Consider the following 23,481-nt stretch of genomic DNA (forward strand, 5'->3'; position numbering starts at 1 on the left):
TCTCTGACACGAACGGTGCTGCTTCTCTGCTTGCCCCGTGATCAAAGCCTGGCCTTGCTGCCGGAGCTTAGATTAGCGAGGCACCGTTTAGGACTCCGGGGTGACCTTCCCGTCGTGCCGCTGGCTGGCGGGGCGGCAGCAGCGTGTCCCTTGCGTTCCCTGCCTGCCGGGCCCCGGCGCAGCCACTGCCCACCTCTGCGAGGGGCAGAAACCTGCAGCCGGGACGCAGCCAGCCCTGCGGCACAGCAATGCCGACACGCGGGCTGTGGGGAGCCGGGGGAACCGCTCATCCTCTGCTTCCCCTTCATCCTATCATTTCTGTCACAATGGAAACGCTGCATTAAGCTGTTTCTGGTTCAGTGCAGGGCCATTTGCTATCCAAAGGCAGACTCTATTTGAATTTTCTTTCAAATGCCTCGTTAACTCTCTCCTGGTTTACTGTACGCGCGATTATCCTGACCTTCTTGTACAACGCGCATCTTTCTTCTTTGGGGAGGGGCAAAAATAGTAACCCCGAGCAGGAGGTAGCCGACGGTGTGACCGAGCAATCCAAGCTGCCCCGCGTGCGGGACGCGTGCGTTCTATGGCTGCGGTGATCCTGCCGCGGTGTTGTGAGACGTACCACGGACTGGGGGGTCTGCACGGGTTTTCTCTTTCTCCCTTGTGCCTCACAGTCTTCTCTTTCTGTTGGCTTCCCAGAATTTATCATTGCTCCGTTTCCCTGGAGAGAAATAGGGCTTTGGAGACATTCAAGACCCGCCTGGACAAGGTCCTCTACAACCTACTGTAGGTGACCCTGCTTCGGCAGGGGTTTGGACTAGATGACCCACAGAGGTCCCTTCCAACCCCTACCATTCTGTGATTCTGTGACTGCCACTCCAGAATGGCTGAGCGTGTCCTTTTAGCAGGACTCCAGCACACGCTCTGCCTTCCTTGGTGTCCAAACAGCCTCAGCCATGCTCAGGTCCCAAGAACTCTGCGTGTACTCCATAGTTGTTGAGATTCAAAGGAGGCTCTGACGAGATAAGGCTGTGGGCATCAGGCAGGCGCTCCTCTTGCAGTGGCCAGCAGGAGCAGCTTACAAATACGCCGCTGCAACAGGTCCCAAGTGGTACTTGGCTACGCCGTAGCTAAGGTGTGAATGGTTGAGAATGGCCTCAGGCAGGTACGGACCCAACCAGCGCTGTGCTCAAGAGCCCCCTCACAGCCTCGAGCCATCGGGGCTGGGGTTTGGTTTGGTTTTTACAGTTGTTGGGGGTCCTTTTTTTCCTAGAGCAGACCCTCTATGGGACATGGAGTAAATAACCGTTGTCCCTCAGTTTAATTACTTAAACTCTCCAGGAGACTTACTTTAAGCAGCTTAAGTGCTAAGTTTAACCACCATAAAGACTTCAGGCTCCACCCGTCCTAGACCAGCTCTGAGGCCGCAGAGTGCTTTCTGCTCTGCAGCATGTCTCTAAACATCGATGCTCGAGGCTTTATTTCAAGGCTTTGCCAAGCAGGGCTGCACTGGCAGCAGAAGAGCATCTTCCACCACCACCAGACCACTGAGCCGTGTCTGCTGGGTGAGGCCAAGTCGCCAGTAAGAAATTCCAGAGCATCGCGTTGATGTTCTTTATGGTAGTAAATGTACTGTATCCAAGTGATTCCGAATAAATGCTGCTGAGAGCAAGGTCAGTTGAAGCGCCTGCCGGACTAGCACCAACTCCTTTTCGCATTGCTCATGGGGACCAAACAGCTATCCACCCTCGTCTGGCTCAGCAGCAACGGTGCCAAAGCTGCAGCCACGGTGGCAGACGGCGCTGCTTTCCGGGGGAGAGCTGACAGTTTGACTTGCTCTGCCCACAGCTCATCAGTGATGGCAGCGTGGTGTACGCAGAAGCCCTCTGGGACCATGTCACGATGGATGACCAAGAGCTGGGGTTCAAGGCCGGCGACGTCATTGAAGTAATGGATGCTACCAACAAGGAGTGGTGGTGGGGGAGGATTCTGGACAGTGAAGGCTGGTTTCCAGCCAGCTTTGTACGGGTAAGAGCTTGATGTTTCTTTCTGTCGCTCCATTAGCACCAAGTGTTTCTTCTTTTTCTCCAGGTTTAGTGTTCTGTAGTGACTCCTCACTTGGTTCAACATGCGTTGCTAACTATTCCTCTACACGTGGCTACAGTACGTCAGGGCCTCACGGCTGAGCTGCCACCAGTGTGAAGTCCCTCTTTACATCAGTAAATCAGGGCAAGGGTGGTTCAGTTCCAGCTGGGGAGCTGCCCTGCGTGGTGGTTTGCAGCTGGGGCTCCTGCTTACCCACACGTATCCGGGCTCATTTGTGCCCGAGCACGCAGCATCCCCTTCAGGAGCGAGCAACAAATACTCTCCGAGAGGGATCCCCGATGCAGCTGGCAGAGGTCTTCACTCTAGTGTCCACCTCAGACAGCATGGCTGAGCATGGCACCACATTCAGCTTTCTCCAGCTGGTGCAGTGCCACAGCCCAAATTTATGCAACCACCGACTCACGCACGCGCCTTCTCCGAGCCCTGGAGCATTAGAAACACCGGGCTGCTGGGCTGCCGCACAGCTCTGTGCTCCAGGCATTTCAACACGGAGCAGAAACCCGCAAAAAGTGTCTGGGAGGTCATGTGGGACAACTGATGAGGGGAGGCAGGGAACACTTGGTGCCTTTGGGCCAAGGCTCTCCTCGGTGCCAGCTACAAAGACCACATGGAAACAGCTACACAGAACAGCCCAGGCAGTCCCAGCTGCACGCTGCAGAGGCTGGATGAACTTCCAGCAGAGCGTTCTGAAGGACACTGAGTTCTCTGTGTGAGGTGGGGAGGGAAACAAGAGCCTGGGTGACCGCTGTGCACTGCTTTCCTGCTGTGAGGAGCAAGGCTTTCTCCTTTCTGCGGGCGGTGGCTGCTGGTGTGGCCGCCTGCTTCTGCTTTCACCGCTTCAGGGCAGGCTCCGCGGTACTGCAAAGGCACCGAGGTGCCCACGGGCAGCGATCCTCAGCCCTTCAGCTCTTTATCCGGGTCACTTCAGATCACAAGTGACCCAAAGCCAGGTGAAGCGTGAAAGGAGGTGACACGAGGTGAGCCGGTGTCTGCAGCAAAAGCCCTTGGAGAAGTGGGGCAGACAGTGCTATAAAAGTTTTGAAATGCTTCGCTATAGATTGCAGGAGACGGTCTCAGCTGCAGAGCTGTTACAAGTGGTGGATGTTTTTGCAAGTAAGGTTACTAGGACCAACCTCTCAGCACTGCTGGGGATGGAGCTGCTTTTCTCGCAGCCAAAACACAGGCCTTTTTGCCTTTGTGTTACCGATACGCTGAATTGTTGTCCTGGCTGTGACAGCATTTCAGGGGAACGCAGACTAGAGCCAGAGTCACCAGAGTAACCACAGCACTTACTCGAGCGTCTGGGTGAAGGTTTCCTCCTAATTATCACCGGGGTTCACGCTTACTGCTGGGAATACTGGTGTGTGTGTGGGGACTTGGATAAATCCGCAGGTCTCCCAGTGACCCCTCACAAGTTTCAGGCTGAGCTCTGAGCGTTAAGACCAGCCAATGTTGTTCTGCTCAGAGTGGAGGAGAACCTGGACTGCGGATCTCCAGGGCTTCACCAGCTGGGAACAGTGAGTACGTGTGATCCATGCGCACGTTGACAAGGACGGGCATGCACCATTTTTCAGATGTAGGGATGTGTGTGTCAAGTGGTAGGTGAGCCTGGCTAGAAGCAACTACACTGAAGGTTCAAAGCAGCTCGGTGTCGTCGTACTAACGCGTGTTCCTGGTTTGTTTCACTTCTCCTCTGTGTTGTGTGCAAAATACTCCCATGGGCACTCGAAGAGCTACAATGCTACTACACAGAGGAACGTTCGTAAGAGGAACGCACCAACGCCTGCCCGCTGTTGGCGATGCAGACCCCGCGTGCCTGCCAGAGGCTGGTGGTGTTCTCTGCTCATGCTGTGCTGCCATCTGATGGGCGCTGGGGAGGGACCAGAGCCCCACGCACAGCCCTGAAATGTGACGCCATTCCCTACCGCATTACGTGCCCGCTGGCACCTCTGTTTGCTTTTACATTAACGACAAATTCTCTTTAATCTTGGGGAAGCAGTTACTGAGAGGCCAGCTGTTATTTATAGCACGAGAACAATAATAGAGCTATATAAAAAACTAACCATTGTTATTATTCTCATATCATAACCCCCTCACAAGGCCCTAATTTCACTTGACAAACTATTTCCTCTCCTGATTTTGTATGTGTTCTTCTGGGAGGTCTCATTCCACGAGAGATGCCTGCTTGAAGCCCCGCCACGTCACGCAGCAGGCTGGAAAGTCCCCTCCCAGAACTATCTGGCCTCGGCTTCCCCAGGGGAAAGCACGTTCACACGTAATAGCAGCCCCCTTCCCTCCTTATCCTGGTGCAATCTTTGTCTGCCATTCTGCCCACCATCCCAGACTTCTCTTCCCTGGAAGAGCTGTGTTTGGCCGTGCAAACGGTGACCACCGTGTGTGTGTCTGGCGCAGCTGCGAGTAAACCAGGATGAGCCCATGGAGGATTATCCCCTGAAGGTGGAGGGAGGCAAAGAGGACGACTCCGGCACCCGCCGCTTCGGAATGGGGCAGACCACCAAAGATCAGATGAGGACCAACGTCATCAATGAGATCATTAGCACAGAGAGAGACTACATCAAGCACCTGAAGGACATCTGTGAGGTAAGGGAGCAGCGGGGGGAGTGAATGTTGGGACTTGTCTGAAGGATCACAGAATCACAGAATCACAGAATAGTAGGGGTTGGCAGGGCCCTCTGTGGGTCATCTAGTCCAACCCCCCTGCCAAAGCAGGGTCACCCAGAGCAGGCTGCACAGGACCTTGTCCAGGCGGGGCTGGAATATCTCCAGAGAAGGAGACTCCACAACCTCCCTGGGCAGCCTGGGCCAGGGCTCCGTCACCCTCAGAGGGAAGAAGTTCTTCCTCATGTTCAGACGGAACTTCCTGTGCCTCAGTTTGTGCCCATTGCCCCTTGTCCTGATCATGGAGTGTGTCCTGTTCTTGCCCCGAGAGTGAGCCTAAGCAGGTAACGCTTTTTTTCTGAGAATGGCTGTATTTCCCCCGGAGCCTGCTCTGCTGAACGGCGCTGCACGCCCAGAAAACAATTCATTACGGCAATACCCCAAATGCCTGTGTCTTTGGAGCACCCACTTGGGCTCCGATTAAATGGAATTAATCGAATTTCCCAAGCTAGAGCAAAGTAAATGCCTAGCATTGCTGTCCTCTTTAATGTATGTTTTGAGGTAATGTAATCAGCAACTCCAGCCTTTGGGCAAGCCGTGCGCAGCCCAAAGCAACGGGGATGTTCAGCCAGTTAGGTCTCACTTGCAAATACACTGAGTATCGTGACACCTCTTCCAGAAGAGACACGCTGTCACCTGCACAGGGGTAGATGAAGGTCATTGACAGGAGCGTTGCAGGAACGTAGTTCTTCACCGGAATCACAGAATCACAGAATCGCAGAATAGTAGGGGTTGGAAGGGACCTCTGTGGGTCATCCAGTCCAACCCCCCTGCCGAAGCAGGGTCACCTACAGCAGGCTGCACAGGATCTTTTCCAGGCGGGGCTGGAATATCTCCAGAGAAGGAGACTCCACAGCCTCCCTGGGCAGCCTGTTCCAGGGCTCCGTCACCCTCAGAGGGAAGAAGTTCTTCCTCATGTTCAGACGGAACTTCCTGTGCCTCAGTTTGTGCCCATTGCCCCTTGTCCTGTCACTGGGCACCACTGAAAAGAGCTTGGCCCCATCCTCCTGACACCCACCCTTCAGATATTTGTAGGCATTTATAAGGTCCCCTCGCAGCCTTCTCTTCTTCAGGCTGAACAAGCCCAGTTCCCTCAACCTCTCCTCATAGGGGAGATGCTCCAGTCCCCTCACCATCCTCGTAGCCCTCCGCTGGACTCTCTCCAGTAGCTCTTCATCTTTCTTGAACTGGGGAGCCCAGAACTGGACACAGGACTCCAGATGGGGCCTCACCAGGGCAGTGTAGAGGGGAAGGAGAACCTCCCTCGTCCTGCTGGCCACACTCCTCTTGATGCACCCCAGGATCCCACTGGCTTTCTTGGCAGCCAGGGCACACTGCTGGCTCATGGTCACCCTGTCGTCCACCAGGACACCCAGGTCCCTCTCCGCAGAGCTGCTCTCCAGCAGGTCCACCCCAAGCCTGTACTGGTGCATGGCACAAAGATGCAGTGCCTTCCAGGAAAGCCGGCTGGGGCAAAGCGCACACGCTCACCAAACACACCCTTCTTCCTGCAGCGTCCCCCCATTTTCTTTGTGCCCTCCTTCTCCCTCGAGTCAACCAGGCATCTCCGAACACGAGCACCCAGACCAGGTCTGCAGCTGGATTTAACTGGCCTGAATCTACCAGTGGAGCAGTGCTGGGGCCGGAACACCCCGTAGGCTGCAGACGCATAAAGGTGTCTTTAACAGGAGCGCAAGCAGCTCTGGGACCCCTCCAAGTGTGGGTGACAGTATCGTTTAAGGCGGTGATGCAACTGTGGCTTGGTTTCTATTTCTACCACATTTTGGGTGGTATTAGAGGAAATAATAGCTAAAACATGGATGTGCCTATGCAGAAAGGGGGTACAGAAACCCGGTCCACAGCTGACGAGGTCCACGGGGTTTTCTGGTGAGAACCAGAGGCCACCGAGCAGATGCCCAGGAAGCTTTGCTGTTTGGTTTCCTCCTAGGGTTACATTAAGCAGTGCCGCAAAAGAGCTGACATGTTTACTGAGGAGCAGCTGAAGACGATCTTTGGGAATATTGAGGACATCTACAGGTGCCAGAAGAAATTTGTTAAAGCACTAGAGAAGAAATTCAACAAAGACCACCCACATTTGAGTGAGGTTGGCTCATGCTTCTTGGAATACGTAAGTAAATTTGACTTCATGGGAAAGGGGTAGCTGAGCGTGGCTTAAGCCAGAGGATTTAGAGATTGATCTGACAGAACCAAAGCTCTGTTTAAACCCGTCCCCCCCAACCAAATTTAACACCACCACCTCCACCCCATTCCCCACCTCCTAACCAAACATCCTCTAGCTCTCGTGGCTGCGGGAAGACCATTTTCCAAGTCCCTCAGCTTCTGAGCACTGTGCTCCCTGCCAGACCATGCTACTTCAGGCAAAAATGTAGGAAGATCCAAAACCTCGAGCTGGACCTGAGTTTCCAGCTATGGCGTTTCCAGGTCAGTGCAGGATCAGCAGCTGCTGGACACATGGACGTGTCTCGGCTTCTCAGATAAGCTGTGCGTGCTGTAACTTGTCGTACACCCTGCCCATCCCTGGGCTTCAAAGTCAGCGAGGACACAAATGACCAAAGAGCCCCTGGTGACAGCGGGACCAGGGAGCTGGCGGGAGCCAGGCCATCCCCCTGCAGCACACGGACAGCAGATCCCTTCGTTCCCCTTGCAGCAAACAGAGTTTCAGATATACTCCGAATACTGCAACAACCACCCCAACGCCTGCATGGAGCTCTCCCGCCTCGCCAAAGTCAACAAGTACGTCTACTTCTTCGAAGCCTGCCGCCTGCTGCAGAAGATGATCGACATCTCTCTGGATGGGTTTCTGCTGACTCCCGTGCAGAAAATCTGCAAATACCCTCTGCAGCTGGCTGAACTGCTCAAGTACACCAACCCCCAGCACAGGTAGGCCGGCGCGGCGGGAAGGGGCGAGACGGGGCCGGTGGAAATGGATCCGCACAGCATCGTATGTCGAGGGCAGCTTGCCAAGAGCAGCCGGTACCACGATTCTTCTGTGTTACCACGCAGAAAACAGGGAAAAAAAAGTCTTTTTCTATCAAATACATCATTTTCCATTCCCGTAGCACTGGGCTTTCCTGTCTGTCACAGACCTGGAGCTGCACGGTGCACCTTGTAATGGTACTTTTCTATTTTCTTTGGCCCACATACCCATGATATCAGCTCACAGATTCATAGAAACATTAATGTTGGAAAAGGCCTCTAAGACCATCAAGTCCAACCAGCAACATACATACTTTGGAGTTAAATGTTTCTGGTGGTGGTGTGGAAAACTCTGCCTCCAAAAGCCCTGGTTGAGTATCATAGAATCATGGAATTTACCATTCTGTGGTAAATGGTTGGAAGGGACCTTAAAGCTCATCTGGTTCCAACCCCCCTGCCATCAGCAGGGACATCTTCCACCAGAACAGGGTGCTCAGAGCTCCATCCAACCTGGCCTTGAACCCTGCCAGGGAGGGGGCAGCCACAGCTCCTCTGGGCAGCCTGGGCCAGGGCCTCCCCACCCTCATGGGGAAGAATTTCTTCCTCCTATCTCATCTAAATCTGCCCTCTTTTAGTTTACAGCCGTTCCCCCTTGTCCTATCACTACACCCCCTTGTGCAAAGCCCCTCTCCATCCTTCCTGTCGGCCCCTCCAGGCACTGGCAGCTGCTCTAAGGTCACCCTGGAGCCTTCCCTTCTCCAGGCTGAGCAGCCCCAGCTCCCTCAGCCTGTCCTCATAGGAGAGGTGCTCCAGCCCTCGGATCATCTTACATACCCAAACACGTCCGTGGAAGCACCCCATAGCAGATCGGGGCTGAGCGGCAGTCGTGCATTTTGCCCAGTGCTTCCCCAGGGGCGAGTCGTGGCCCACGGCACTCGAGCCATGCACGCTCGGTGCCTCTTCAGCCTTCAAGCTCAAAGCCTCCAAATCCATTGCTTGGTTTCAGGGTGAAGGCACTGCCCTTGGCTCAAATAACTGTGTTACTTAATCAAGCATCTGAAATAATTAGCTACAGAAATAAAACGTGAAAAATCTGTATTAAAGTGTTGATATTGGTCCATAGTGGCTTGACTTAATTTCACCTTCCTAGTTACAGCACTGGTATTTCTCGGGATGGTTTTAAGCACGTCTCATTAAATCCATAAGCACGTTGTTCTGAAGCTGAGTGCTTCGCAGAAAGCTCCTTAATGCAGTGCACAGATGTTTTGAAAATAGCGTTAGCGACAGGTCGTGCAGCGCGGCTCCCTCCCAGCTACGCTGAACTCGGCAGAAGTAGCTGGTGGCAGCAGATGGTGGGGGGGAGGGCAGATCAGCGTCTGTCCAACCCTTCCAGATAAACCATTGGCTCCTCTTTGAAATGAAGTCAGGTGTTGTGGAACTGCCTTACCTGCACATGACAGAATCAGCCCCTGTATGAAAACAGTGGGGTTATGAATATATTGTATTATGCTGCAGAAAAAAACCCGAGGCTTGGAAAGCCCTGGAGATCCTTCCAGCAGCTCGTATTTCACAGAATAGTAGGGGTTGGAAGGGACCTCTGTGGGTCATCTAGTCCACCTCTCTGGCTGAATTCGATTGCTTTCCCCCCTCCCCTCCACAAACTGGGCCTGGACTTGTTACAAGCCCATAATCTGTGCCTCAAAACCAGCACGTGTCTGAAAAGCTGCCCGCAGAACAAGGAACCTCCAACCTCCAGTACAAACCAGCTGGGACAACTGCAAGCGGAACTCGCGTTTTCTGCTCTCCAGCCCCAGGCCACGCTCCTTTGAGGTGCAGTCAGGGGAAACACGTGTCCTTCTGTCACACCTAACACCTCTGCTCTACCTTAGGGATTTTAAAGATGTCGAAGCTGCCTTAAATGCCATGAAGAACGTTGCTCGGCTCATCAACGAGAGAAAGCGGCGGCTGGAGAACATTGACAAAATTGCTCAGTGGCAGAGTTCGATAGAAGACTGGGAGGTAAGAGACTTGGACTCTCCCCGTGAACGGAGGGTTCTGTGTCGCCCCTCTTCTCCCCCTGCCAGAGCTTCTGCCCACAGCAAGATCTTCGCGAGGATGACTGTCAGGCCCTACCTCAGTTCTGCTGCCCCTTTCTGTGTGTTTTTTTTTTTTTTTAATTTAAACAGATGTGATCTTTTAGTACAACTGAAAAGCTCTAGCACATAACCCAGCTCGACCAGCTGCCTTTGCACATTGCCTGGGATTTTTGCTTCCCCATTTTCCTTGCAGAATAAAATCAGCATGTAGGCTAGTGAAATCCTGTTATTTTCCTCGTGCCCCCCCCCCCCCCCCCCCGTTTTATCTTGAGTGATTTCAGACTCTCAAGATGAGCAGAATTTCCCCTCAGTGCTTAATAAGCCACGTTACTCTTGCAGAAAGGCAAACTCTGATATAGTGACAAAGGAAGCCAAGGTTCCCTGTGGACTCATTAAAAAAAATTGCTAAATAAAAGAAAGAAAACTACTAATTTTTTAAATCCTAGACTCGATAAAACCAGACTGCCTCTCTCCCCAAGGATGGCAGCCTAAACTCTCAGCTCCCTGCTTATGGGCCTCCTTTAACATCAGGGACGGATCAGCTGCCCTGAGCAGACTCCCTGGAAAAGGAGATTTTTTTCATTTAACACGCTGTAGTTCTTACCGAACTCAGTTCCCGTTCCCTGGCCATCAAGGGCACAGCATCTCCCTGGGGTGACAAGGGCTGTCCCCAGCGCAGCAGCTCCCTCTCATTCCCCGAGGAGCGTTCCATCAGCAGGAGTTCAGTCCCCTTGGCCAAGCTGAGGTTCTCCTGTGAGACTACGGGCTTCTTTCTTCTCCCGTTTCCAAACAGCCGATACCAACCTGTCCTTTGTGCTGTTCTCAGGGTGAAGATGTCCTAGTCAGGAGCTCGGAACTCATCTACTCCGGGGAGTTAACCAAAATCTCCCACCCTCAGGCCAAGAGCCAACAGAGGATGTTCTTCCTCTTCGATCACCAGCTTGTCTGCTGCAAGAAGGTAACCGCGCCAGCCGGGCACAAATGCTATTTATTACAGTGCTAAGGAATTTGAGTGAACTCCGTCTTACCCCTTTGTTTCCTTAATACTTACTGGTACCCTGTGTGCTTCTGGCACAGAGGTTCCTGTGTGCGTTCGTTGCAGTCTCTTCTCCGACGTCCTGGTGTGTTCTGTGCCCCTCACCGCAGCAGTAAGCTGCAGGAACTCACTACTGGCCTAATTCTTACAGCAGGAGAGGAACGCATTGCACCGCTCCTAGGCTTAGCGTATGAATTTATTTTACACAGCTGGAGTGTGAGCACTGTCCTCCATTTCCCTTTACACACGGGGTTTTTTCAGCGGCGCTGCCACGGGAGACGAATACCCTGTTCAGAAGGTAACTGCGTCGTTGCTGAAGAGCTCTGTGCCTTAGTGAGACCATAGTAACAGCATATGTAGGGCTGTAAGCACACCCCATGCCATGTTTCATAATCTAAGTCATAAATCTTCCTTCAGAGAGCAAATGAAAGGTATCTTCCGTTGGAACTTCAGAACTGAACGTGCCCATTTTTGTTGTACAATCCAGATAGCTCCAGGTAACTTAGGCCTGAGACCCTCCCTGTTTGACCACTGCTCTCAAATTGCCCACATAAAAAAACAGACACCAGTTAGGATTTTTCATTTGTTTTCTAGCTGGGACTGTAGAATTCAAACACATTCTGACACTGGCTTAAGGAGGATTTGGGATCCTGTGTAATAACACAAGTGCGTCTCATTCAGCGCTCTTCAGGGCAGCCGCTGTCCCACAACGGTAGATGCCAGCCTGCCCTGACCCCTCCGCATGAAGAAATCACGCGACTCCCCTCGCTGCCAGCGGTGTCGACGGGAGCTTAGCCCTCGGCAATCCCCTAGGCTCAAATCCCGTATAAATTTTTTCCTACAGGGCTGTAATGACTGCCAAGAAGATTAGATGCTCCATCCTAGCAAAGAAAATGCACATCGAAGGAAGGGACGGGACAGAAAGCGGCAATGTCTGCTGAGTCTGTGTGGTCTCTCTTACAGGATCTTCTGCGTCGGGACATCTTGTATTATAAGAGTCGGATCAACATGGATGACATGGAAATACTGGATGTGGAAGATGGGAAGGACAAGGACTTCAATATCAGCGTGAAAAACGCATTTAAGTTGCACTGCCGGGACAGTGAGGAAATTCACTTATTCTGTGCGAAAAAGCCTGAGCAGAAACAGCGCTGGGTGAAGGCATTTGAGAACGAAAGGAGACAGGTTCAGCTCGACCAGGAGATGGGTATGGAAAAAGCAACGCTGTGGGGTTTGTTTTTTGTTTGGTTGGGTTTTTTTACTACTACTTTTTTTAACCACTAGCCAATGCATAGGAGTGAAAGGGGGGAAGCCAGTCCATGCTCCAGTCCAGGTCTGGGCTGCTGAATTGCACATTCTGAAGGAAGCTGTGGAAGTGAAAGAAAAATAAATGCAAGCCACCTTGAGGAGACGCTGCAGTATGTCCTCAGGGAGGCCGATGTGGCTTTAATGAGTGCAGGCAGGGCTGACAAAATAGTCAATACATTACATACGGCTTCTGCTATTTTGCAGCGTAGTGCGAGTGCCCAGCTTGGCAATGTCTGTACAAACCAGTCAAGGGTTTGACTCAGTCATTGTGAGAGAGGGTTTTCATCGTTTTGTCCAAATCCTGCTTAATTCAGACATGTGTGAGCTACAGCATTTGAACCACCTGGACTGGCTTCCTCGCCCAGCGAAGCGATGGGGCAAGGGGCAGGCAGTAAACCCGGCGCAGCACAGGCTGGGGGAGCAGTATGGGTCCCTTCCAGCTCTGGGAGTAACTTCAGCTCGTGACCTCTGGCCTCGGGCATCTTCCTGCCCCGTATTTCCCTTGCTGTCTGTGCCAGCGTCTGCCCCCGAGATACAAAACGAGGACCTGCTGCTGACAAACTCTGTTTTCTCTTTCAGGTTTCTCAATCACGGAGGTGCAGAAAAAGCAGGCAATGCTGAACGCCAGCAAGCAGCACCAGACTGGGAAGCCCAAGGGTGAGTCCCACCTGAGCACAGCAGTGCTGCTGGAACAGGGGGTGGGGCTGCGTCTACCCTATGGGGGTGGTTCCAGCGCAGTGGCTTTAACAGGCTCTGGAGTCAGGGACCTGCTCCTAACTCGAGGGGAGCTGCTCTGCACCCGATCGCTGAGCGCTGTGCCAGAAACCAGAGTGACATAGGAGCAGGCAGCCTCTGGGGAAAGGCTGCGTCATGGCTTGATGCTAGAAGCCCGGCTCTCCAAGCACTATGGCGTTCCCCTTGCACAAAGACAAGGTTAAGTGTCATAGTAATGCCCAGGATGCAAAGAGGGTCACAAAGGTGACGGCAGCTGGGGCCGCTCCTGCCTGGGCAGCTGTGCCTGCGGAAGAGGACCTGGAATCCATGATTGTGGCAGAATGCCATGGATGGGTACCACCCTCACCGACAGAGCTGTTCGTTAGAACTTTGAGAGACAAGGAAGATCCAGCTGCAGCCAGGGGAGTGTGAACTCCAGCAACAGAAGGGAAGGTTCCTGTGCCTGCAGCGCTGGCAGCTGACGATTCCTGCCACCCCATTTTCTGATGCCACCACCCCTCTCTGTACCCAGAGAAGGGATGTCACTTGCTTTCCTCTATGCCCACTGAGAAGCAATCACGCTGGTGGCACCAGGCAGCAGCTAAATCCTAGCCACCTCTCCAGTAAGAAAGCTGGGCTAAATTTCAAACTAAGGCAGAAGTAAGATTTGGCTGTGAACAGAGGGGAAGTTTGGAAGGAGGCCAGACCTCTGTAACAGAGCAAAGCAGCAGAGGAGACCCCCACCAGCCAGGCCCTGGCCTCTGCGACTCGCAATCCAGCGCAGGAAGCTGTAGCAGGCAACAGAGGTAGATGAACATCAGCTTCTTCTCCCAGACCAACCGAAGGCACCAGTTAACTCTGGCACTAAGGATAAGCTACCGCCCTTTAGCCCTGCTGTGGTGTTGACAGAACAGCTGTCAGTTATGATTCACACTTCTGGGACTTCCACAGCATCAAGGCTAATCCTAAAAAGCTGTGCTGAAACCGAGGGCCACCCCAAGGCAAACCCAGCTCACTCCCCTGCAGCTTTACTGGGGACCGGGCCCGGGGTGGGGAGGGGAGCTGTGCTCAGCTAACGTGCTTCCCCATCTCCTCCTCGCCACAGCTGTCACCAGGCCATACTACGACTTTCTGATGCGTCAGAAGCATCCCACCCTGCCGACCACGCTCCCTCAGCAGCAAGTCTTCATGCTGGCAGAGCCCAAGCGCAAGCCCTCGAACTTCTGGCAGAACATCAGCAGGCTGACGCCCTTCCGCAAGTGAGGGCAGCCCCGCGTCTGTGCCTGAACCCCTTCCGAGAAAGCACTTTATCGTCAGTCCTGGGAGCTGGAGCCCGCGTTCTTCCGATCCTTTGTTTACAGAGGATGGCACATGTGCTCCTGCCTTCCCTATTTATTTTGCAGCCCGGCTGACTGCACTGGCTCCGAGGCGAGACGCTGCGTGTCTGCTTGCACACGCGCGTGCGCTGTGCCAGTCCCATCGAGCCAGCCCTGCACAGCGCCCAAGGGGCAGCCTTCCAGGAAGGGATGGCAGGAGGGAGCCGGAGGTGTTTCGTCAGAAAAGACTGAGCTGGTCAGCTGCGCTCTGACACACTCCTTCCCGCTGTGAGCACCGCTGCTGTCCGGCGGCCGACACACCGGCCGGCTCCGTGCCCCCAGACAGGCCCCCAGCAACGCTTCAGAGTCACCGACACGACACCTTCGCCGTGGAGGGACAGACCCTTCTGCGTGCTGCCCGGCCCCACTGCCCCGCTGCTCGGAGACACGACCCTCCTACGCACTCCTCACTAACTCAGCCTGTGCAGGCCCGCAGACGTGACAGCAGTGAGTATCGCACTGTGACCTCCTTCCTTCCTTTAGTTCAACGCCACCGATGAACTACATCGAACATTAAACTGTGCCAATCAACCTGCAGCATGAGTAAAGTTCAAGAATCTCTCTAGTGGGTTTGAGCTACATACGTTAGAGAAAAATGTGCCTAATGAATTCCGTACTCAGTTCCTTAGATCCTCCTCTCTCCATCACTCTGCCATATTTCCTGGCCAATGAAAATGCTCCTTGTTTGTAATGTGTTTATTTATGGTAAAAATCAGAACTGTGTATTTTGTAAGTCTGTAATTGTTCTTGTCGGATGTTGTTAACTCGATGCCTGTTCTGTCTGTTTTATTATTTTTTTTTAATTTCTTTTTTTTAAAGAAAGGTCAATATTTGCAAACCTAGCTCCCCGAAGTCAGAGTCCACAGTTCAACTCTGAAAGACAACCACCATGGTTGTTATGCAAACTCCCACAGACCCTCAGTTCCAGGGTTACCACTACCGGTTTTTGACACCTTCAGAAAATGATAAGCCACTTTAAAAAGGCCTAAGTTTGGCATTAAGAGCCTCACTTTAAGTACCCAGGTTTCAAACTGTGGCCAAAATGAATTAAGTTAAACCTTGGTTAGCAAAAGGAAAGCTCTGCCTTACCACAGCGAGAGTTAGAAGCCATACTGACCGAATGCCCTAGCTTAGGAGATATCCCATGGCACTGGAAGGCACCTGCTCGTCCCAGCGCGACGCTGCCCGGACGGCTCTGCAGTCCAGTGTTCACTGATGCAGTAGTTGACCAAAGTCTGGTCATCCAGGGATATCAGAATTTAGTAGCATGTACCAAGTCATTCTTGCACTATCTCTTCCCCCCAGAGCAGGGGCAACATTTAATTTCATAAAGAAACTCGTAAAAGTGACTCTCGGCCTGTGTTTGTCTCCCACGTGTCTATCTGTGTGAACTTGTTTCTCTTCAAACTCACTGCAGAGATTCTGCTCTTGCAGCTTAAAAAAAAAAGTGACTGCTAATCAGCAGAAGCCGTGGTAGAAGGCTGCCCTGAAAGCAGCCGTCCTTCGGCTGGAAGACTGGTGAAGCAGTGACTGTACCAGAGCGGTGCTGGTCGCTTAGAACAGCGATCCAGGTTAGCAAGTCACCGGCTCCCAAATTCCTGCCAGCTGCTTAAACGGAAAACATGTCTAGGAAACATCAAAAAAGCTGCAGGGGATGCTCAAGGCCACCTTGAGCAATGTGGAGCTGAAGACGAACAGCAAACGCCGAGACGTACGAAACCAGCTGGAAAGAGATCCCAGCTGCCCCTGCTGGGACTTGCCCACCCGCGCAGCCTGCGCCCCTGCCCGTCTTCCCGGGAAAACACAGGACTCCGTGCTGTTCTCCTGGGACGTGACAGCGCTGACGTCACCCTTCGGTACGGTCCTACGGAGTGGGGACTAAAAGCCCCCCCGCTTTCCCTCTCATGCAGAAGCACAAGAGCTGTCTGCCCAAGGAAGGGTCAGCACAGCCCCCTCTCCCCGTGTCACCCCACGCGGCGGAGGGAAACGGGGCTTCCCAAACTGGAACCAGAGCCTCGAGCCGCTGGCTGCCTGCCTCGCAGTGACCCGAACCGGCACAAACAGCGACGGCGCTGGGCTGGCCTTCGTCAGCGACGCATCTCCAGGGGCTGGCAGCAGTGGGGAAAGCCAGCCAGCGGGACACGGCAGGAATGGCCTTCGACCACTGCACCAACACCTGTGGGTCACTAAACTGGGAGGGTGAAAAACCCCAAACCAGCCAAAAAAAACAAAACACCCACAAAGAAATCAGCCCTCATAACCGCTGCGTTATCAGCCTTACAGCGCTGAGCACTGCCTGGCGTCACCCTCTGGGCCCTTCAGCCCGCGCCTGCTCCCTGCGCCCCGGCTCAGCTCCCCTCAGGGGTCAGAATGCAGCGGCAGCCCCCGTTTTAGCAGCCAATGTGAAGAGCTTCTGACAGTTGGGCCCCTCTGCGTGGACTAAGAAACAGAACATTTGTTCTCTACCCTTGAGAGGACAGTGTGTCAGTACATGGGGGGGCTGAGGGGGACTGGAAAAAAACCAAAAATCTAATCTGACTCTATGAAAAACCACGGAGCTCAGGCTCCACCACTTCTTGCCAAGTACCATAATTACCAGTGACCCCCTCCCAGACCCACGCCAGGTTACGGAGCGCTCTACATGCCCCCAGCATTATGTGGTTTGGACATCCCCCCCAGCCCAGAGCTAAATGCTCCTGAGCGCTGCCTGTCCACGGCATGGCCTCTGCTAAATCCCGCAGGCTGCAGCCACACAGCCTGCCCGATGCACTGGCAGGGGAGGGTAGAAGCTCTACTCAGATAACCCAGACATAGCAAAAGGTGCTCCTCAAGGCTGGGGGGGGGGGGGGGGGGGGGTTACCCTACAGCGCTCCTGCCTGCAGCTACACCAAAAGCAGCCAAATGCCCTTTCACAACACAAACATTCACCCCACCAAAGCCTTTGCAAGCGCGAGTTTATCTGCTGTGTAGTAAGTGGGGGAGGAATGCTGGCTTGGGCCAGTGAACCTGGGCTGGAAGGGACCTAGGGACAATCCCCACCACCGCCACATGCGCACACCCTCAAAGCATGACCACTGGTGAAGCTGCATCAGGTTGCTCATCGTCTTGTCACACTGCTACATGTGCTGAACACTGGAGCGTCTCCCCCAAAACAGCCTTGGGTCCCTGTTCAATACCCCGCTGTCCCTTTGTGGTTTAAAAAAAAAAGTTCTTATCTATTCACCGTTCCCCTGCTGCAATTTCTGATCCATTTTTAATCTGTATGTTGCTTTATACACTCAGCTTTATGTCCACACTGGTCACTCCAGTACAAATCCTGACCCATTCTACTGAACGAAATGGGGGGGGTGACAGCGGCACAGCACCCTAAAGTGCAGCAGCTCTCAAGGGCAATTAATAAAAAAAAAAAAAAATGCCCCTGCCCACCCCTGCTAACACACAGCAGAATTAGCTACTGTTGGCTATCTGCATAGCAATACTCTGAACAGGAAAGCTGCAGGGCTGCTGACTTATCAGCTTATTTACCATCTCTTCCAGAATGTACCTCATCGCTGACCAGTGCACACAATTGGTAGAGAAAACTTTTTATAGCAATCTTTCCAAGTGCCAAAACAGGCTTCTCTGGCCAGTTTATCAGTCAAGGAAAAGCTATTTATTTCTGGCGGGGAGACATATGTTTTCCACTTGACTGCCTATTGGTACGCTTACTTAAAAATGTGTCCTCAGCTGGGATTCTAGTCTTGCAAGAAGCGTTGGAGCTCTGATTCGGTCCCCTACACAAGCCTGAAATCAGGTAGACAAGCTGAGCACACTGACAGAGAGCACACCCTGTACCACAGCAGGTGGAGTTACAGCACAGGTAAGACTCAAACTCAGCTCGGTACCCCTACGCTCGCACTGGCAATAGACTGCTGAGTAAATCTGAAGACAAACACCAGCCTCTATTTTCTACCCAGCACTACTTCCCGAGTCTCTAGCCGCACAGCCTAGTATTTCCCAAACAAACTGTATCAGCTCATGTGTAACCTCCATCGGTTTTAAGTGATTGACGCTCAAAAGACGTCTCCTCTCTCATGTTTCTGATTAAATGGTAAAATGTGCACGTGTTAGACAGTGGTAACAGACTAACCACTGCTGGACTGCTCTCCTCTTCACCCTGCCAGCTGGATTTTCAATGGAGTTACATTGTACTGACAATTACAATTATCAGGGAGAACGCATGTATAGGACAGCAGGCCTTTGTGTACACATGATGCAGATTCCCAAGGTTGTCATCTCAACTCGTGATAAAGTGGTTTTTCTGGCATACGAACAGCAGGTGAAGCGCAGCTCCTGTCAAGCTTTTTGAGCTTCATCACAGAGTGGTTTGGGTTGGAAGGGACCTCACAGATCACCTGGTTCCAACCCCCCTGCACAACATGATCTCACCAGATTCACAAGTCCAGCTGAAGCATCACTAAGCAGAGACCTGAGACTTCAGCCCCATCCTTTTCCTCTCAATGCGAACCTTCTACAGGGCCAGAAATGTACATTTTCGTGCAAAGCAACCTGCAGCTCCCAACAGGAGTCTGAACAGCACCCATCATTCTGCATTTCAGGGCAGAACCTACCTAACTACAAAGAAAAAACTGCATTGAGTTATATAAAGAGGACAAGAAGATTTGATCCAGGGGTGGTTTGGGTTTGGTGGATTTTTTTTTTTTAAGGGGTTTTGGCTATATCTGCTCCCCCCTTCTGTAGCTATTCCTTTAGGAAACGTCTGGTGAAAACCAGCCATGTTTCTTAATGAGTAAAACCTGCCCTGATTTCACTTGGACAAGTACAACACAGCGCTATGTAAAGTACATGTGCTGATCAGAAGACTGATTTGCTGAAGGTGCCGGTAGAATGAAGAGAACCAGGCGCTGCTAAATAATCTAGTTTCTGACCAGCTCTGTTTTTTTAACTATTAGTTTGGACTGAGTCAGAAAAGGTGGGGGTATCCACTAGGAAAATGCCCACGCTTCAAGTTCTGCTAGCATCAACAGCAGTACAAACCATCTTTGTCCTAAATCAAAACAGCAGCGATCAGCTCCCCCGCGGCAGCCTTTACGGTCTCTCGGGCTTGCCCGTCACCTGCAGGCCGGCGGGCCGTGGGGTGGGCAGCAGCCCTGTGGCTGGCCGGCCTGCCCACCGCCTCCCCACTGTGACACCACGGGTGGGCCCAGCGGCCCAGGGCACTGCCCCGCACACCCAGCAGGCCGGTCCCACCCGCGAGGTCACGACGTGCAGACCGCCTGCCTCTGGGTGCCCAAAGAGCCTCCGGAAGGTGACAGAGCCAGGCCTGCCTGCCCTCAGTCAGGACAACTCAAAATGGAGGCATCCACCCATAACAGACATTCCAAGGGAATCTCAGCTTCAGACTGAAAACGCTACATTTCTTGGGATGCCAGAGTAACAGAAACTAGCTTTCCTTAATAAAAAGGCCCTTCATCTTTTGCAATCTATGCGAAAACATCAGGCTGTGCCCTCCTCCAGAATACCAGACTTTTGAGCAAGCGTTGTACCACTTACTATGCAGACTGCTCAAGAACTCTGTCAGCATCCGCGAGGAGGTGCAGCTGCCAGCAAGTGCTGATTTCTTATTTTACTGTTGTTACTTCACCTGTTTTTAATTCTCATGTGAAGTTTCACCATGTACTTGCTAATGAGGGTTATGGCATTGCATTACCTATTTGGAGGCAAATATGGCAGTGCAGTAATTCCTAAAGCTTTAAGAACGGAGCGGTTCGCACTTCTCCCAACCGCTGGAGCCTCAGCCTGTACCCGCTGCTACTCCAGCTCTCTACTAAAGCTAGCAGGACTCGCCGCCGCTGTTGACAGGTAGCAGCACCACACTGGTACAAGTGTAAGGTCTCCACTACCATCTCCTGTCCCAGCCTACAAGGAGAAAGTCCTTGTCCCCAGAGCTCCCACACTAAGCAAAGCTGTAGTACCAGGTCTTCAGGTAAGTAATGGGTTAAAGAATGAGTGCTTTGGTAATGGAGAGAAATTAATAGGAAAAAATCTGAAGTGTTTCAGATGATCTGAACCCACTGAAGGTGCAGTGCTGTTCATTTAGTTTGATCGTGCAGGGGAGGGAATCAATGTTCAAAGCAGCAGAGACAAATCGACGCAACTCATTTCAGGGCTGAGCTGGTGCAAGGCGGCCACCCAAAACGCGACACGGCAGCAGGCAGAACGCACCCCTGCGTTCTTCTGCTGGGTGCGACAGCGATCAGGGTGGGGTGTCGGAGGATGGCCTACCACGCGCTCCAGAACAGCCGCAACGGGATCTCACTTGCCTTTATATTCACAGCCACGTGGCTTCAGGCTCAGGAGAGGGCAAAGGGCGCTCCTTCCCGGGCGCGCAGCGACCGCAGCTTGCCCTGCCTTGGGATTAACACCTCACTTCAGTGCTCACCAAAATCCCAGTGCTGGTGGTTTTAGGAGAAATACAGGCTGCTAGTTCTTTCTGCGTCACGCTCCTGTCATTTTGCTCCTGCAACCACGCTCTTCTCCGCACGCAACGAGCTATTCTTTCGCACAACTCTGCTACCGAAGCAGCTCCCTGTCCCACAGCCCGTGCAAATGAAACACCCGTGGTACTTCACCCAGACCTGTGTACCTTTGTGTGACTGTTTACATCTACATTTGTGAGATGGGAAATAAACAAGCTATCAACTTCACTCTTGTCTAATTCTGTAATCCTCCCATAAAACATTAACTACTGAGTATATACAATAAGCCTCTGTATCTGCCATAAGCAAACAGAGCTACGTAACAGTGTTCTGCTTAAGAGTTCCTTCTATCTTTCCACACCTGCTGCTTCCCCCTTTTCTCAGTAGCAGCCTACCTGCACATCCACTACCTAGGCTGGATAACAATTTTTTTTTTTCTTTAACCTCCAGCAACCTGAAACAACACACTTGCTATGTAAATCACACCATTAAGAAACACCTTACCCCCAGCTTCAGCCCTGTTGGCATCCACGCCCTGAAAGAGGGTACAGCACCTGATCTCAACGGTGAAGTTCAGGTGCTCGCAGTTCTTACAATACGGCCAGTAAAAGCCAAACTGTGGAAAGGTGCGTTTCCCTTTTTCTGAGGCATCAATTTGCCCGTGTTTTTTACCTTTCTTGCCCAGAAAAGAACAAGCTATCGCAAAACACTACAAAACAGATTAATACAGCCCCAAAATGAAGGTCCAGCTGCACCAATTTAAGCTGACAGCTGGGCTGCTCGGTGCCAAGTCTTCCCTGTCAAGTCTGTGCCTGAAGTACCTTCCAGTCCACCATGGTCTCTAACTACGGGTTACTGGTACCCGTGAGACTCAACAGTCTCCCCTGCAGGCCTGCCGTGCTCTCCGTAACGCAGATGACAACTTCCCATAGCTAGCAACGGCCTCTTACTGCTGTACAACTCTTTTAAAAAGATTTTTCAAGTAGTCACATGGGCCCCACTCTATTCTGGATGACTAAGACAGGATAGCTAAGAGCCTGAAGGATTTTGACATAAAATCCAGGAGAGCATTTATCCTCCCCCACATGTCAGACGGTTTATCCATGTCATGCAGCAACACCTTCTACCCCAGCACTAGGACCGACATTTCCTACAAGGGAAAATTCCCAGGTAAGTAATAACCAGTACAGCGCTCCCGATTCCAGGGGAGCTCGCTAACAAAACTATTTCTGTTACCTTGACTCTGCCTGCAGTGAGCCATGGGGTTTAGAATCCAAAGCAAGATGTCAGAAAAAGCAAACCTTCTTTTTGTCCATAAGTAGTTACAGGAAAATTTGCAACTCCACACTTCTCGCCTTCTTTCTGACAAGCGCTAGCTGTGCAGCTGCTCTTCTGGAAGTGGCTCGGGCTGTTGCCAGGTGTTCAAAGCTGCCTCTAAAATGAGGGGAGTTCTATCAATACATCCACCCTCCACACCAAATTACTAACAGCCACTCACCAGCGAGTAAGTGGAAGAGCAGCACACGTCACAATGTCATTGCAAAATGAATCTGGGAAGAGGGAAAAATCAAGCCACTCCTGAGCCACCATTTTGCTAGTTCCATGGATACGCTTCAACAAGAAAGAAACCCCCCATACAGATGTAAAGTTCCTACCATGCTCTTACGAGTGTCAGACACAGTACAAAGTAATTCTTCACAGCAACAGACCACCACGAGAACAGCTACCCCAGCACCCTCCTCTGCCCCAAGAATCATCAGCACCATTCTGAAGAACAGTATTCCCCCTTTACATCCCCCCAGACTCCAGCAACCCACTTGTTCAGGATTACAGATTTTCATCGGCTCCTGTGATTTGCAAAAAAAAAAAACCAAACCCAAAACCCCAAACCTATCTCCCTGCAAAACAAAAGTGATCCCAGGACAACTGACCAGCAATTAGCCTGAGGTAAAACACACCAGAAGAAATCTGTCCATGAGATTCCTAGTGCTCTGCTACTATTTTAGATGCTCAGCTACTTGAGTGAACAGGAAAACACCCCTGTAGCAATAATCTCAAAAACCAAAGGCTATTTCTGTGGGTCAGTGCGGTTACTGGTGTTGTACCTTCCTCTTCTGCTTGCGTTGCTTTTCACAGGAGCATTACCAGTTATTGTTATTTTTGGAGACCTACAACAAATGAAAATAGCCGGTTAGTTCAAGCAGTACAGTCCTGTCCCCTCTGATATACATACCTCCGTTTCAACATTAGTGTCATTTACAGCCGCCCACACTCTAGAGAAATATGCTAATTACCACACCTCACACCTACTCAATTGATTTCCTTCTGGGGAACACTCCAGACACTGATTTGCAGCAGCTTTCTGCTCAAGGCCTGTCACCACTGAACCAGCATTGATTTGGTATCAAGTAAATGCTAAAGCATTGTGAAATTTTACATCTGTTCCATTTTCTTTGTTTTATGCTACAAAATAAAGTAGTAAAAACTCAAACCCCAGCAAATACCTCCAAAGGGAATGAGGCAGGGTCGCACCATCTTTACCACGCGCTCAGGCAGCGCAACTCAGGGCACATTATTCCCCGTTGGGAAGCCTTTACTACTGTGTTTTGTTAGCCATCAAGAAACCCTCCTGAGAACAGTCACTTCAGCAACTGAAATGTTTTGCTTCATTTCGATCACTCACCAGATTTCATTAGCATAAGGAGAGTAAACATAGCACACAGCCATCCAAGGGCAGAAACTTTTCTAAA

The 23,481-nt window shown here is 51.9% G+C and overlaps 1 protein-coding gene across 2 annotated transcripts in view; it reads left to right on the forward strand.

Annotated features, from left to right (window-relative positions):
* The window catches only part of ARHGEF4 (Rho guanine nucleotide exchange factor 4), a 187,946-nt gene extending 173,711 nt beyond the window's left edge, over positions 1–14,235 (forward strand). For both annotated transcript variants that reach the window (XM_075417576.1, XM_075417577.1), the window contains 9 exons: positions 1,849–2,028; positions 4,519–4,707; positions 6,734–6,913; positions 7,454–7,686; positions 9,612–9,741; positions 10,645–10,776; positions 11,818–12,061; positions 12,742–12,819; positions 13,982–14,235. In XM_075417576.1, coding sequence (XP_075273691.1) covers positions 1,849–2,028; positions 4,519–4,707; positions 6,734–6,913; positions 7,454–7,686; positions 9,612–9,741; positions 10,645–10,776; positions 11,818–12,061; positions 12,742–12,819; positions 13,982–14,139 — 1,524 coding nt within the window. In that variant the 3' untranslated portion in view covers positions 14,140–14,235. The remainder of the gene's footprint in view (positions 1–1,848; positions 2,029–4,518; positions 4,708–6,733; positions 6,914–7,453; positions 7,687–9,611; positions 9,742–10,644; positions 10,777–11,817; positions 12,062–12,741; positions 12,820–13,981) is intronic.
* Positions 14,236–23,481: the final 9,246 nt, after the last annotated feature.

The sequence above is a fragment of the Opisthocomus hoazin genome, chromosome 4 (genome assembly GCF_030867145.1).
Source record: "Opisthocomus hoazin isolate bOpiHoa1 chromosome 4, bOpiHoa1.hap1, whole genome shotgun sequence".
Classification (NCBI taxonomy): Eukaryota; Metazoa; Chordata; class Aves; order Opisthocomiformes; family Opisthocomidae; genus Opisthocomus; species Opisthocomus hoazin.